The sequence below is a fragment of the Strix uralensis genome, chromosome 8 (genome assembly GCF_047716275.1).
Source record: "Strix uralensis isolate ZFMK-TIS-50842 chromosome 8, bStrUra1, whole genome shotgun sequence".
Taxonomy (NCBI): Eukaryota; Metazoa; Chordata; class Aves; order Strigiformes; family Strigidae; genus Strix; species Strix uralensis.
The window spans coordinates 12,355,723-12,370,414 of NC_133979.1; the positions used below are offsets into that span (position 1 = coordinate 12,355,723).

At 40.4% G+C, this 14,692-nt stretch overlaps 1 protein-coding gene across 9 annotated transcripts in view; it reads right to left on the minus strand.

Moving 5' to 3' along the window:
• The window catches only part of ST3GAL3 (ST3 beta-galactoside alpha-2,3-sialyltransferase 3), a 205,134-nt gene that overhangs the window by 75,399 nt on the left and 115,043 nt on the right, over nucleotides 1-14,692 (minus strand). For all 9 annotated transcript variants that reach the window (XR_012629841.1, XM_074876235.1, XM_074876241.1 and 6 more), the window contains one exon: nucleotides 672-766. Coding sequence is in view for 8 of the 9 variants with exons in the window: in XM_074876235.1 (XP_074732336.1) it covers nucleotides 672-766 (95 nt within the window). In the remaining variant the exon portion in view is untranslated. The remainder of the gene's footprint in view (nucleotides 1-671; nucleotides 767-14,692) is intronic.

Below are 14,692 nucleotides of genomic sequence, written 5' to 3' on the forward strand. Positions count from 1 at the left end.
CATCTGCTGGGTGGACTACTGGCTCCCATCTCATCACCACCAGCACCACTCCTGCTCTCTCCCACAGCACACCTGAGACACAGTCCCTGCTGCCATGCTCCAGCTGGAGGACAGGGCATATTACAAACCATCACCAAAGCATCTGAATAGGTTTTTCCTACTTGTTATACAAGTTGACAAGTCGAATAACTATAAAATAATTATATGACCAAATGTTATGAGAAGAAAATCAAGATTTGTATCAGTGGTCAACCACAAGGCTCCAAAACTCAGAAAGAGGAGTCTTTCCTGTTTGCTAGAGAATTACTGACTTAAAGGTACTTTACATCAGTTTGGACTCTCTGCTGCTGTCAGCGAAGATGCAACAAGATGCCACGGCAGTCAGTGTCAAAATGCTTCTTCCAGAATATGGTGGTAGGTCTAAATTGCCATTGTTGCACTGACTCTCCCCATGTACTAAACCATCCTCCCTAAGACCAGCCTCTGAGGTCCATGTTCCAGCTGTGAAAACCCTTCTTGCTTTCTGAGAGCTACATGTACAATATTTCTCTTGAACAGAGGAAGAAAGCTAAGCCCAAGGAACCATCTGAGCTTCCAAAATGGAAGAACAATATGGGGCAAGCATCTGCAGAACCACCTTCTTTTCCAACAGCTGCACAGTTTTCTCATACCTTGTCCTTTAATTCCAAAGGGGGGTACAAAGTCCCTGATACGTGCCCATTTCCTGAAGGAATCATCCAAGAACATTGGTGCCGGCTTCGAGAACCTGAGAAAACCAAAATGAGAGAGAAATTAACTCCTGAGCAAGGAAGGATAAATTTTTGTAGGGAGGTTGAGAGAAACCATCCCTAAGTGCTGATTCTACATTCTCACTGGCAATACAGTAACATGGAAGATTTTATTTTTACCCAAAGGCACCTGCAATGGAACAATTCTGTCAGAATTTGTGCCATGAGTACACCCAAATCAATCAAGTCACAAGCCTGGCAATCACTTCCACTCAACAATTTAGAACTTCCCCACTATTGTTTTGGTACGGATTTAGCTACAATAAGTTGTAAATTGCAACCAGAGTTTAGGCAGTTTTACTTCCAGCTTTGTAAACACAAGCCAATTTATGTGCTGTCTATGTGAGTGTGTGAGGAAGGGGTACAGAGTTGCCTTTATATTGTTCATTACATATATGTGTGCTGCTCTGTGCAGGTGTGAATGCACTGGGCAAATGTGTGTGCAGAGCAAGGCTGGGGTTATCTGCTCTCATGGCTGCTTCTGCCTCACTTCTATGCTCATACACAGCAGCTATCGTAACACAGGCAAGAAAGAAAACAGTTCAGCAGATCACGAAGCACAACTTAGTTTACAGAGAATGGAAATTCAGTACAGATGTAGGTGTTTTCTTCTGCATTCATTAACATATAAATGATTCAAGAGAGGTCCTTGCCAAACCAAACAGTTGTGATCTATCCAAAATCACTTATAAAAGAGAGAACTAGTCCTTCTTAACTGTGTCATTATGGGAACACATTATCCTAATTACACCCTCAACAGACAAACACAGCAGCTACTAAAAATTTGTCTCTTCTAGAAACAATTACTACAGTGGCCAGATAGAAGGAAACAATTAGCAAAAGAAACTACAGAAATATTAACTTTCATATGGGACCATTTCTGAGTATATCAAGATCACTGCTAGAAAATACGCTAATATTATTAGAAATCTGTTCATTCAATCATATCAAAACAGTAGCAGAGATATTCTGGATCAAAATCAATCACACTACGCTATAGAAATGAAGAAAGGAAGATACTGCACATTCAGAGTCAGAGAGTACATCTCCACTACAGCCATAATGCAAGTGCAATGTACACGCCTCTGAAACACATACAGCCTGGCTAACCTAGGTACTGGTAGCGGGGATAGATGTAACGCACCAGCTTAACCCTCTCTTCAAGCTGTTTTTGTGTTCAGCATGCAACTCCATGCTACTGCAATCAGATAACTTTTGGACTGGAACTACCTGATTTAAGGTAAACTCATCTACACTGCACCACAGCCAGGTACTGAGCAACAATGACAGCACCAGAGTGAGGAAAGGATGGAATGAATTCTGAATTATAAACTGCTCAAAGTACAGTCCTATCACAGATGTCTAGTAAATTGGAGGTTGCAGAAATACCCGGGAAGGGGGGAGACCAAGAATATTTAAGAAAACAAGAAGACTCAAACTCACCCATGCATACTGCTTCACATCCACCCATGCATATCTTTAATAAGATCATCTATAACCATAAAAGCAGGATGCACAGATTACATGGCTGATCTAGAAGGAAAGGAATGTTTTTCCAGAGCTGAGGATACGGAAGGATCTATATAACTTTTCTGGAAAAAGGTGGGGAAGATGTGTTAGATATATTAGAGCTTCTGAAGATCTTAAGTGAAAAACAAAAAACCACAGGCCTATTAAAAAAAAAAAAAAAAGAGAGAACAGGATACAATAATACTCTAAAAATATCCTAAAATATCTGGCAAATTAGTTCAATGTTTTTTCAAGCACCTTGGTGCACTGAAATGTAAGTATTATGTTACTCTAGTAGGTCTCCAAGGAGTTATCTCCACCTCCTTCCAACATCAACAGGAGGAATCTCTGCAGGATTCTCATACAATGCAAGAGCTTCTATAACCTGACTGGCTATTGGCACAGATGTTCACAGCTCCTCTACAGCTACCACTTGAACTAACAGCAGAAGCCAGGTCTCACAGAATGGTTCCCATTCTCTCCAAGCAGCAGCCCAAGTGGAGAATTGCATTGACTGCATTGCCTGAGAGTGACCAGCACCTTTGGGCTGGTTTGTTTGGTCACTGAGCAACTCTGGTTGCTGCTGTGATGTGCAATCTTCAGGGAAAACTTGGATGCTTCGGAAAAGATATATATGAGGAAGTTTTATTCCCCTTTCAAGAATCAAGAGGATTCCCTTACAACAATGCTACAAAGTAGTGCAGTGTAAATAAAAAACTTAGCCAGTTTAGTTCGCCTATTCAAGAGCACTGCATAAGAAAGAAGGTACAGGCTGTAAGGTCAGCCTAACTCAGAAGTTGGTATTATTTATAGGATGCAATTAACTGGCCTATTTGCAAGTCATACACCAGGAAAAGACAGCTTACAGCAGTCTAACATGGAGTACGGAGTGTCTGTCCCTAATGCAGATTCTCCCTTACAAGGTGCCTGGTAAAACCAAAAGGAAGGTCAGATCCTCCTGGGACTACCCGGGCCCCGAGGGGAGTCCCCAGAATCAGCTGGAGCACTAGCAGGATTGATGTGATGCTCTGTGGTGTCCCTTCTCCATGTGACAGACGACCAGGGGACCAAAGTGATACCCAAAGAGAACGGTGAAGTGACCACTGGCCTTTTTATTTTATTTGCTACAAATAAACTTAGGGATTTTTCTAGCAAAGAACACAATAGCCTTAGACCACCTACTATTATTTGGTAATATTTAACACTACTGTACACAGAGCTAGGGAAACTGACTTTTAATTCATACTTTTGCTTCATTTAAGAGGGGAGGAACAGTTTGGAGGGAAATATTGTATCCATATGGGGGAAAAAGGAGCAAATTAGCGGATATTTAGCTCCCATAAATCTTGAAGGTAATTCCATTTTGGAAATATTAAGAAATCATGAATGCTGTAAGCTCATGATCTATGAAAAGCACTTTGCCATTTCAATAAATCAGAGCAGGCCAGAATCGATGTCCAGCAGTGACAGGGAAACGCTGTCTGCCAGACCTCTCCGGGAGCATGGCTGTTCTGTCTCGGCTCTGAAGCATGTCTGGCGTATTCTGGGACCCTTCAGGAAATATCAGGATATGCCTCAAACGGGCCATGGGAATGCTCTCTGCAGAGCACCTAAAATACATTCCAAGGAATGCGTGGGAGTTTGACAAACAGAAAAAGTAAATGTTTCTGAATTATGTTAAATTTTGTATCTACTGAGCAGCTTATATGTGGGATGCTGCATTTTACTCATCTGTCACAGCTACCTAAAGGCAGGTTAGCTTCAACAACCACAGCTCCAGAACTGAAATAGGCTTGTGGTCTGTGGGCAAACAGTACATAAAGGGAGAGTTTTGATTTTTCAGATTTAAATTTTAAGCAGTTCCTCTCTACCCCACCCCAAATTCCAGAACAGACATAATGCAACCTCATAGCATATGACAGCCATGAAAAGATGAGAAATTTGGGTGTTTGTTGCACACACTTATGACCTTCATGATTTGGGAGAGAAATGCCAAGCATCTAAAATCTCTAGTTTGAATGGCATACCCTGATAAAACAGCAAATGACATCTAAATAGACTAAATGCTGGATATGGTTACAAGGTACAGTCCAAATCTCTCCCAGCTCTCAAGTTTGCATTCCTCATACAAAGACATTAGTAAAATCTCTAACACAATTTGTCACTGCACACAGCGAAAGGAAAGAATAGTTTTCTGGCAGTACACTTAACAGGAATGTATATATACAAGAAAGTATGATATATATTTGTGCCTAGGGGATTCTGGCTTACGCAACAAAAAATTACATTTCCAGTTATTTTCTCCCTGACAAGTAAGAAGAGTTGCGACCCCAAAGCATTTCTACCTGGAAGGCTGAACTAGCCTGCCAGAAGCTTCCCAGCCAAGTTTTCCAAGCATTTCCATTCTGTCCTTGATACACAGATCCATTCACAGCTACTCCTTTTTGATGTGTGCTGAGGTATTCAACATCAGCAGCACTAACTTCCCAAAGTATGTTGCAAATCTTAGACTAGCACCATTGCTATTAAAGGTAGCTATTGAACAATTTCAGACATTTAATCATGACTAAAATCTGCTCCCTACTCCTACCTGCTGTTTTCAAGGCAATTAATACATAAATATGTAGAAGAAAATAAGCTAGACTAGAGAGAAAGTAAAATAAACAAACCAGTTTACAGTCTTTGGCTTTAACAAGGATGGAGGAAGCCAAGGCCAAGTCCCTGAAAGAGTAAAGGAGAAGATGGCACCACGTTTCTAGAAACCATGACTCTAAGGAAAGGCACATTGGCAGCCCCTAAGCTCCACTGTGGGCTTATTTCTCAGATATTTCCTTCCTTTTTTTTCCCCCTCCTCCTTTAAGCCACCCTGCTCTTCTGTTTCTTTAGGTAGGGAGAATCAGCAGTGAAGGAAAACTGGAAGCTGAAGGCAAAAAACCAAATGGTGCTAGAACCTAATGTTGTACATAACCTGCACATTGCATTTGTAAAAGGGCATGCACAACTTTTTTTTTAAAGAAAAACCAACCATGGAAAAGAATTACTTACTTGTTCCAACATGACTTCTACCTTTTGTTTGCTTATGCTCAAAACCATCCATGGTTAGACAGAAGGCACAAAATCTACCAGTTGTATAAATAAAATGCCCAAAATACAAACCAGAGCACTCTAACACTGAATAATTAGCTCTGATGGAGGCATTTATAAAAGTATGGAGAGAAAATCTAAACTAACCTTTTCCTTTTTCCCTAGTGAGACCCAGATGTATGTGGTCTCCCTTGCCTCCCTTCTCTGGGGAGCAGCATGGTGTGATAGCACAGGGAATGAGGAGGTTTGCGACGTCCTGATTTCACATTTCTTACTGACATTAATCCTCTGTCAAAAATCCAAGCAGCTCAAGGATTCCTCAAGCAGCTGAAAAATTTAAGAAACCATACTAATAAGGATTAACCCCATCCTACAACATACCTTTTTTCCTAAATCAGCAAACAAATGAGCCAAAAAATGGACAGCTGCAAGAAGAAAATCTTTAACAGTAGAGATTACGACAAAAAATTAGGTTGGTGTTAGCAAACTGCAGAAATGATCTAAAATAAAATCGGACAATATAGTAAAGACAGCTTAGCACTGAAGAATGGTTGGTCAGTGCACCCTACCACTGCCATTTGACACCCCTAGTTCTTCTTTTGGAAGAGATACTGAGCCACTGATCCCTATTCCATCTTCTCCCATTCTATTCGTACCTACAATTGTCCCTTTCAGGCTGAAAAGTCCTCAACTACTTGGCCATTCTCTATACAGATTCCACCAAATTATGCAGAGGTACGATACTACTTTGCTTTGTTCTCTGCCCTTTCCTAATAAGTCTATCATTTGGGTTTTGTCCATTACTGAGCTGGTGTAATCACTTGTTCCTTCGTAGCTCTGCAATAAGGACCATGAGGTGTAAACCATGTTCCTTCCTTCTGACAGGAAGGGGCAGTAAATGTCACAACCACTCCAAAGAAATGTCTTTGAACAGGCTTTATTGCATAAGCAAAGAAAAGGAATGGGCAGGTAAAGTCCACTGAACAAAAACCCCTCTACCCACCCACAGGCCATATAGCAGTTATCCCAGTTATCCCAGCCTCCTTCCCTGGGAATGACTGCTCTGTACCTTTGAGGCACTCTGGCACATCAACAGCCTTCTCGCCCTCTTTGCGCTCCATCACCTACTAGGTTGTTTAAATTCATCAGTGCAGGGCATTTTCCCATTGCCTGCTCACTGCTCTAGAGCTGGACCAGCTGCTCTAACATATCTTAAAGGGCCTCCATACTCTGTGCTGTGGTTCATACACAGAACATTGTCATACTAGTGCAGAAAAGATAAACATCCTATCATGACTGAAAAATGTAACTATCACAGCTGTAAAACCCGTTAGTATTCAACTTTATTCAGGATCAGAAAGCATCAGCTCAAGGACCATGCCCAGTTCTGGGCGTCACGGAAAAAACATGAACAAACTGGAAAAAGGCCGTAGGAGAGCTGTGAAAAAGAGGTCTAGAGAAAACATGACCTCTGAGGAAAGCTAGAAAGAAATTAATTTGCTTAGTCTAGAGAACAGAAAATTGAAAGAGGACATGATAAGCCATTAAATATTACAAGGCTGCTGCAAAAGAAAAAGGTACTATCTCCATATCCCTGGTAAATAGAAGTAGTAGCCCTGGGCCTAAAATGTAGCAAAGGAAACATTATTAAAAGGTTTCTTATGCTTGGGATTATTACACATTGAAATCTATTGCCCAGACATGGGTTACAGAACTTGCACCAACTACATTGGTTTCTGATTTTATTGTATTATTTCTAAGAACAAGCTTACATCTATTAAGCATGGGTTAGCCACAGCTGTGCTTACTTTTAAGAGGGAAAATTAAATATATGATCTTTTGAAGCTTGGCACAGGTCTATCTCTTTTAAAACCATTTTCCTACTGGGCTGATATTGCTAGGAGGTGACCAAGTACCCAAGCTACAGTCTGCTGTAGTTAGGAATCAAGAGCTACCTTTCAGACTCCTTGTGCTTCTTAAGTATTTACCTTCATATATGGTAATCAAATTTCAGTACAAACACAACTGTAGATAAGCAGCACACGGATTTTGCAAGCCTGTTGCCTGCCAAGATTGCTTTCTGTTTGTACCCTGTACCTTTGTGATAAACAGGAAGATACGTAAAGTTTAACCTTTCTGCAGACATTAATATCTTGGGCTTATGCACCACCAAGGCACAAAATCAAAGACTGATTTAATATCAGTTCAGTCCCTCCTGCTAATTGACTACATTCTGACATGCATGAAGTCCAACAGTGTCCTGAACAGCTTACCTATATAATACAAATAATCATTACAGGGACTGGAAAGTTTTGAGATAAACTGTAAATATTAAAGACAAAAATAATTCTGTTTGCCTCCTCTAACAAAATCCTCAGACTTTCCTACTGATTCTCCAAACATTTCAGACAAAAAATATACTTGCACACACAAAAATAACAAGAAGCTTGGTTTAAAGGTTGGCTTCCTTTTGGGGTTAAAAAAAAAAAAAAGCTATAAAGTTCAGCCAAGGCAGAAACTTTGTCCTGACCTGCCTCATGATGCAGCATATAAGACTACATGCAAAATTCATCATTGTTCACCGAACCCTCTAATACCAAAGCACAATTATGCAAAGGTGAAAAGCTGACTTCTAGACAGCATAGAATGATGTTAGTTTAAAACCAGTTTAAAACATCATCGTTTGTTTTTCATGTGTGATTGTCAAAGACGCAAGATTGAATTACAGCTAGTTTCTCCTACCAAAAGCTAGGTGGGGTGTTCAAGGCCTCTGAGGGAGCACTGAGCCAAATAGATGAGATTACATGGTATTTGGAAACATGATGAAGGTGAGCAAAAGCAGACTGTAATTACTGCCTGAGTTTTCAGTGCCTTCTGTGCAAATAAAAAATGAGATGAGGAGGGAAGGAGAAAGGGTCCAATCCTTCTCCCTAGCAGAAAGAGTTAGCTCACATGGAAGATGCCAGCCAGCAACTCTGCCAGTGGGCCAAAGTTTAGCACAATTATGTTCCTGCTCACGTTCTACTGGGACAGGAAGGAGATTGCTGCGTCTAATGAAACAGTATAGGAGAGCACTCATATAGGCTAATCACTGCTGTGCAACATTGCACTCCCAAAAGGTAGGGTATCTGTTTTTTCTGGTGAAGATCTAACATACATTCCAGAAGACTGCAGATGATGGGCACAGTTCCCATCACTGACCTGTTGCCTTTTGTCATAGATACTAATTAACCAGTCTGTTAAAATGCAGTGACTGCACTTTGCTTTTATAAAGCCATCTTACTGTTCTCTTTATTCTACTTGCAGAAAAAAGTAGATTCACAGCCATGCCATTGCCAGCAATCCTCCCCACCCACTGCTCATTCCTGCCACCACTGGCATGTTTGACTGTCTTGATCTGCTGGCCGTCTTATGGTAGAGCACATCAAATTGCACTTCACTGTTTCAAAAGCTTCTGATCTTGTTTTTCTCCTACCACATTATTTAATTTATATATCTATCTTGAGGTTATCCCTACTGTATCAGACCAATTTTCAGATTTCAAAGCATTGAAGGGAACAGTAAAAATTTTAGTGGCCTTCATAATGAGTAATAATGCCACTGCAGAAGGAGCCTGGAATACTTAATTCCTCCATCGAGAACAAAGAGCACGTATAATTTTTGTATATGTATGTAAAGAAAGCTGAAAATAAATTGGTACATATGTAGGGAACAGAACGATGATGAAAAAGAGCCTTCCACCATCAGCTAAACCAAAAATGCACATACTGATTAGCACAGCCAAGCACAAGTGCAGGACAGATGTGACTGCTCTGTCAACACACAGCACAGCGGATGCAGCACAGAAGCGAAAGAGGTATTGAAGCTAATGAACAAATAGGCACAAAAGACAAATGAGTATGACCTGATCATGATACAGCCAGTTGAAGACAAAAATAAGGTCACTAACATTTAAAATGGGTGAGCTCCACAACGGCCTTGTGATGGAAGCCAAGGAAGACAGGAAAGTGAAAAACAAATGACTTAAGGTGAAGTTTGGTCACTTTATGAAAGGGGTCGTATGATTTGCTGTCTGCATAGGCATGGGACTAGACTTTGTAATTCATTCGTTTCCCGAATGCCTGATGTTCCTTCACCTCTGGCATATTGCTCTTATCCAGGTCAAAAATGCGCTTGGGGCAAAAACTTCCTGCATAAATCTTCTTGGAGTGAGGATGCTGGTGGAAGAAATGTCAATGTTTCAAGCATCGTTACTGAAACAGATGGGTTGTTCTGAGAGAAAATTGTCTGAATGCCATTTCAGAACCTAGACAGAAAATTCCTACCAGGATGATATGGTAATTATTAATCTGCTGCAAAGAACACAACACAGCACTAACAGAGGTATTGTCAGCTCTTCTGATTTTCTTACATGTAGTGCAATATTCTGAAAAGTTCTATGGGACGCAGTTCCTCATATCACACTCCTGGGAGAATCTCAACTTTTATGTTAAAAAAAAAAACCCAAAACAAATACAAAATATTTTCCTAGCCTTATAGTTGGAAATGAGACTGCAATAACTAATAAAGGCTCAGAAACCTGAGGAAAAATAAGAAGAAAACAGTTTTTTTCAAACTGCATGCATTTTCTGTCCTGACTCATTATTACTGAATATTTGTAGGTTGCAATTCTCATCAGTGCCACTCCCTACAGCAGCTTTAAGGTGTTCCAGAGAAAGCCTCCCCAGTGAAAATGCAGGCAAAGGACAAGCCTGCTTATAGACACAAACAGGAAATGAAAGCAGAACAGTAAAAGTGAGGGGAAAAAAAGTCTGCAGAAGCTATTGCACCAATAGTTGTCTACAGCACACAAGCAGATAATTAAATGCAAAGAAACAAAGGCGAGTAGGAAATTGTTCGGCTCCTTTGTACACTACATAAATTGATGCTCAAAGATGATCACACAGCTAGTCCATTGTGATGTTTCTTAGAATTTGTCAGTTATTTTCAAAAGATTTTTTTTTTAAAAGTCATCACAATCTGGGTTTGACATAAAAAAACCGGCATAGCAGTGACAATATCAAATCAAGTCTATAGTTTTGTTGAAAAAACAGGAAGATATGAACTAGAAACAAGAATGAAATTTGCAGTGAAAACAAGAAGGGACTGAATGCACAGGAGATGCTGGGCAAGCACAGTTCTCCCTGAACATTTTGAAATCAGACAAAACTTTTTGGTTGAAATCCACACCATAATTTGCACCATTCAGAAGATGGACATCTTAACTAAAAAAACAGTGAGGGTGGAAATTTTCTCCACTGCACAAATTCCTAATGCCCAAATAATTTACTCCGGCATGCTCCTTCTTGTAGGAAGTTGTTCAAGAAACCGTTGTGTGATTTTCAAGCTTGCTTAGTAGTCAAAGCAGTGTAATTCATTTGACCAGAGAATAAGCTTTTTTTCTTCTATTAAGTGAAACAGGATAATATAGCTTTAGGTACCATCTCCCAGGTACAGCCACCTGATGTACATTTGTGCAATGTATTTAAAAAAAAAAAAAAATCACTACTATCAGAATAATATCACTTACTGAAAACCAGTTACAGATAGATTACAAAGCTGCTATTAATGAGATCCATATCAATCCCGATGGGAAAAATACCAGATGTGTTTCTGTTACTCTGCTGCACAATAGACTTCACATTGTAGTGCAGAACAAACTGGGGGCAGCCAGTTGTTACTGTTTAAGGTTCAGACAGAGGCTTTTTTCTTCCTTTAACCAGATGTAAAAACCTCCAAGGATTTCTGCATCTCACAGGCTCTGACTGGGAACCTAGACAAAAAAAAAAAAGGCCAAAAAGTGTACCCCAAGTGGAAAAGAGTGTTTTCAGAGGGGTCTTTTTCCCTCAGGTGCCAATGCCAGTAGGTCCTTCTGTAACCGGAGAGAAAGTTTGGTATGGGAGACATGGACCCTGTGCCCAGTTTCATGTCATTCTTTGTCTCTTCTGTCACCTTATTAATTCCAGCTCTTTGCCTAAGAGTAAGCCATCTGTAAAGCAACATGCATTAAAATCTTCCAGATAATATCAGCACTGTTTAATATAAACCTCTCTCCTTTGGTCCCATGGTTTTAAAAATAAACAATTATTTTAACAAAGCAAGGGTAAGACACTGAGCTTGTAAAACCTCTTTCTGGGTAGTGCTTCCAGAGATAAGGCATAGAGACCGGACACTGAAGAAAGTTTCCATGTAAGAGGCCACCTGACAAAACCCAAAGGATTTACTGACTCAAGGAGCAAGCGGGTGCAGTGGAGAAAACTGCAAACAGTAGACAGCACAGACAGCTATATCCTTTTTTCATCATCCCACACAGAAAGTGTCTGGCTTGAGTTAGACATTAGGCAGGGAAGAAGAGACTGGAGGTGCGACTTGACCACTCTGACAAAGAAAAGAACCGTGAACCTCTGACCCCCTCCCAGTACAGTCTGGGCTCAGTCCCAGTACAAACTGGATCCCCTGGCCATGCCCCAGTACAGACTGGCCCATGTCCCATTAAAACTGGATCTCCTGGCCTCTTCCCAGTACAGAGTGGGCCCTGGCCCAGTACAAACAGGAACCTCTTTCGCACCCTCCTAGTACAAACTGGAGCCTCTGGCCCCATCCCAGTACAAACTGTCAGCTGTACCCAAAGCACCTGAGCCTGAGGATGGCAGGGAGTGTGCTGAGGTTTGGTTTAGTGTTAGGTAGTGCTGTGAGGAGCAGGGAGTTGGACTTGATGATCCTTATAGGTCCCTTCCAAACTGATATCTTCTATGATTCTATGCTGACATCTCCTGTCCTATTTGAAAACAGGTGCAAAAAATAAGACCTGTCCTTCCAGCCAGCACACTTACGGGCCTCCTCCAACCAGGGTCCCATGCTTGGTTGTATCCCCAAATCAAAGTTCAATATGCATCTGGCAAAAGACTGTGCAGCAACAACAGCACCCACAGCAGTAACTTCAAAGGACTCTGCTCCGAGGCTTGATGGATACCTGAAGCACAAGGTAAGTTCTCAAAAGCCTGCTCTCCAAAATCTTTTGGAGGAAAAGATATCCTCCCTGATTCACTGATCAAAGCAGAGAGACCCTCCCAATTATTCTTATTATACCACCTGAAGAATGGTACAACAGTCCTCCTCATTCCAGGAATGGAGCTTTTCAATGAGATAGTTCATTTGAACAAGTTCCCACAAGAAAAGCCAGCAGAAAAAAGGATGCTGCTGGTTTACGCATTTGAGATTTATGTAAGTCACTGAAATAAATACTAAATATTATTAGCTACTAAAGGAAATGGTTATGATGAAGATGAGGGGATAAAAAAAAAATCACACAAATATGCCTTCTCTTTCAGTACCCTTGATAAAGAAAGCACTTTTCCTACAGCTGTGGGAAAGAAAACAAGCCGTAACTGTGAAAGTTAAAATTACACGTCTTTTGGCTGTTATCAAAGGGAGCTATAGCACATGAACAAAGTGCAGTCCAAGTGATCCCAAGCTCCAAACCAAAGAAATTCTGCAGGCATATTCATCATCGGCATTGTATTTGCTCCTGAATATTACAAAGAGCAGTGAACATTGCTGATCCACTACTTTTGTTCCAGTATCAACATTTGATTGTGTGAACTGTGTTCAGCCTTTATAGAAAGCATCAGTAAGTCCACTCCTACCATTGATATTCTCCCAGTGTCCCCCTCAGGCAACCCAATATTAAGTAGTTCCAGTATGCAGCACTGCTGGTTGACACAGAAATCCTGCCACACCCGGGAGTTTTCCATTACCCCTAGTGAGTGGGTGGAACAAAGTACAGAGAGTGACCTTGTAACCCAGCATCTCCATCAGGGAGCCACAAAAGAAGTAACTTACTCTCCGCCTCAGCCTGGAATTCAGTCTATTCACTGTATTTTCTTAGCATCATCCAGTTTTGGTTTATTTTCTCATTCTTTTGTTTGCCCACCTATGTTTGTCTAACCACTTAGATGGCCTACACAACCATTACAGTATTCAAGCGCTCAACAAACAATTACTTAAAATTTACATCTGTCACAGAGAAGGTGTTTGCGTTTTCATTCCACTTCTTGAAAGTTTTAAAACTAATTCCATAAACGTATTAAACTTTTCACTCCAGACATTTTGGAAGTACACATGCTCGGTGTGACAGTGCAAAAAATCTCTCCGTTACAATGACAAATTGCAGTCATTTTGTTCTCGTTTAATCTTACTTTTAACAAAACAATCACCTTGGTAAGAAAAACTGGAAAAAGTCATGAAAGCTCACAGCCTAAAAAGTGAGAGCTTTGGAATGCACTGGCAAAAGAAAACAAAGACCATAATATAAATAATGAGTAATCTTAATCACCAGCTATTTCTAATATCTTATCATCTTAAGTACTTCTACCCTCCAGTAAATCAACAAAAACTTAGTCACTTCTTTGAACTTACTGAAGTACGATAGAAGAAATAACAAGAAATAATAAGAAAGCAATGGGTCAAGCTACCAACTAAAGTTCTTCAAAAATAATAATTTATTATTCAAAGCTGTAATAAAATCCCAGAGAATATTTTGACTGCTCTTCCAAATTTTTCCCAAATAGTTATTTTTCTAAAAATAATTTCCCCATATTAGCTTAGAGCAGTTTAAAAAAAGTTAAAGCCCACAACCCCATCTTATTCAGCATACTCTTGAATTTCCCTGTCTAAACAGAAAAGTTGAAGGACTTCTTTAGCTGAGTATCCCTTGATCTCAATGACAAGAGAAGCAGCAGATTTTCATTAGCCAGCAAAACAACAACACTGTTGGCTGAAAAGAGAACTTCCCACAAGTATTTATGGGTGCTCTTTGGGCAAGCGTTGAAACAGACTTCAAACAGACAACCATGAAGTGAGAAAACAGTACAATATCCCACATTACTCTCTGCCTGTGTAACGCTCATGTTCAGCCCTCCTGAGTTGTACCTTTCCTCTCCATTGGACATTTTGCTTTTCCTGAGTTGCAGAGTAAGTGTACTTGACAGTGAAGTTCACAAGCAACACAATTATAAAACCTGCAGATTCTCATGTCAATGCTATGTAAACATCACTGTCTAAACTTAAGCCTACAAATGACTGAAGAAAAGATTTTCAGAGACAATCAGCACTTCGTTGAATTCAACAGAAACTGCATAGTAACCTGTCTTCTGAACAAGTCAGGTCACTTCTGTTACCATACTTATCTTCTAGCAATTACTTCTGAATATTCCCAGTGCACATTTTTCCACCGCAACAGCCTGATACATGCTCTGCAGCAATGGTTTTCA